At 51.2% G+C, this 1067-nt stretch overlaps 1 protein-coding gene across 4 annotated transcripts in view; it reads right to left on the bottom strand.

The window, feature by feature from the left end:
* AMPD3 (adenosine monophosphate deaminase 3) overlaps nucleotides 1-1067 on the bottom strand; it is a 47010-nt gene that overhangs the window by 12671 nt on the left and 33272 nt on the right. For all 4 annotated transcript variants that reach the window (XM_008586717.1, XM_008586718.1, XM_008586720.1 and 1 more), the window contains one exon: nucleotides 301-432. In XM_008586717.1, the coding sequence (XP_008584939.1) occupies nucleotides 301-432 (132 nt within the window). The remainder of the gene's footprint in view (nucleotides 1-300; nucleotides 433-1067) is intronic.

The following is a 1067-nucleotide window of genomic DNA, read 5'->3' as shown; positions in this document are numbered from 1 at the left end:
ACAAGGAGCTAACCTGCACCCAGCCAAGTTCAGGCTGCAGAGAGACAGCACAGCAAGCCTGGATGCTGTGAGCTCTGCTGGGCTGGATACGCTCCCCTCCTCTTCCCGGCAGTCAGCACACATAGCACCAGCCTGCCTGTGCTCAGGAGTAGGCAGCCAAGGCCACAGCACCTGGGCACCTCGGCCCCTGCCTGTGCTGGATGGTGGATAGAGGGGGACTCAGGGAGGGGAAGGGGGTGCCTGAAGGCAGATGCTGTCAGGTATCTGAGGAGGCCTTGGGGAACCTGAGGGCTCACTCACCTTGACCATCCGAGCAAAGTACTCTCCTCCCAGGTAGTTTTCAGTTTTCAAATACAGGTCACGCAGCTCGCTGGCCCCCACAGGGTTGTACTTGGAATTGAACTTGTCAAAGCGATGGAATGTCTGCCGGCCCTGGGGAAGGAGACCACCAGCCAGGTCAGCACATTGTTCTGCAGCCACCACACACATTCCCCTCTGCAGACTTTCACAAGGTGGCCTTATGTGTGGCCACACTGAAAGATGTCTTCTACGTCATTTGTGGCATGAAATCTTGGAAATTCCTGAGGCCCAGGACCGCGTATCCTCACTTGGTCAGCCACAGGATCCTGAGGTGAGGCCCTCTGTGAAGGCGTAGCCAGGGCCTTGTGCTCCAAGTGACCACAGCTAGGACCATGGCGGGCTCAGAGGACACTAGACTATTGAACAGTTGGTAATGAAGTGCTCACTATCACTACTCAGACTTTGTAAAGCATGTTTCCTACATTATATCATTTAGCGTTTGGTCTGTTTTCTTAACAAAGATTTTTTATTGTGGTAAAACATACATAACACAAGATTTACCATCTTAACCATTTTTAAGTGGACAGTTCAGTGGCATTAAGTAACTTCACAGTGTTGTGCAGCCATCACCACCTATCTCCAGAACTTTCTCATCCCAATTGAAACTCGCGCTCATTAAACACTAACTCTCCAATCCTTCCTCTCCTCCGCCCCTGGTACCCTCTCTTCTCCTTTCTTTCTCTCTCTCTCTTTTTTTTTTTTTGGTA

The sequence above is a fragment of the Galeopterus variegatus genome, unplaced genomic scaffold (assembly GCF_000696425.1).
Source record: "Galeopterus variegatus unplaced genomic scaffold, G_variegatus-3.0.2 Scaffold4088, whole genome shotgun sequence".
NCBI lineage: Eukaryota > Metazoa > Chordata > Mammalia > Dermoptera > Cynocephalidae > Galeopterus > Galeopterus variegatus.
Note: the sequence above shows the minus strand (reverse complement) of the source record. Positions and strands in the feature narration are given on the sequence as shown.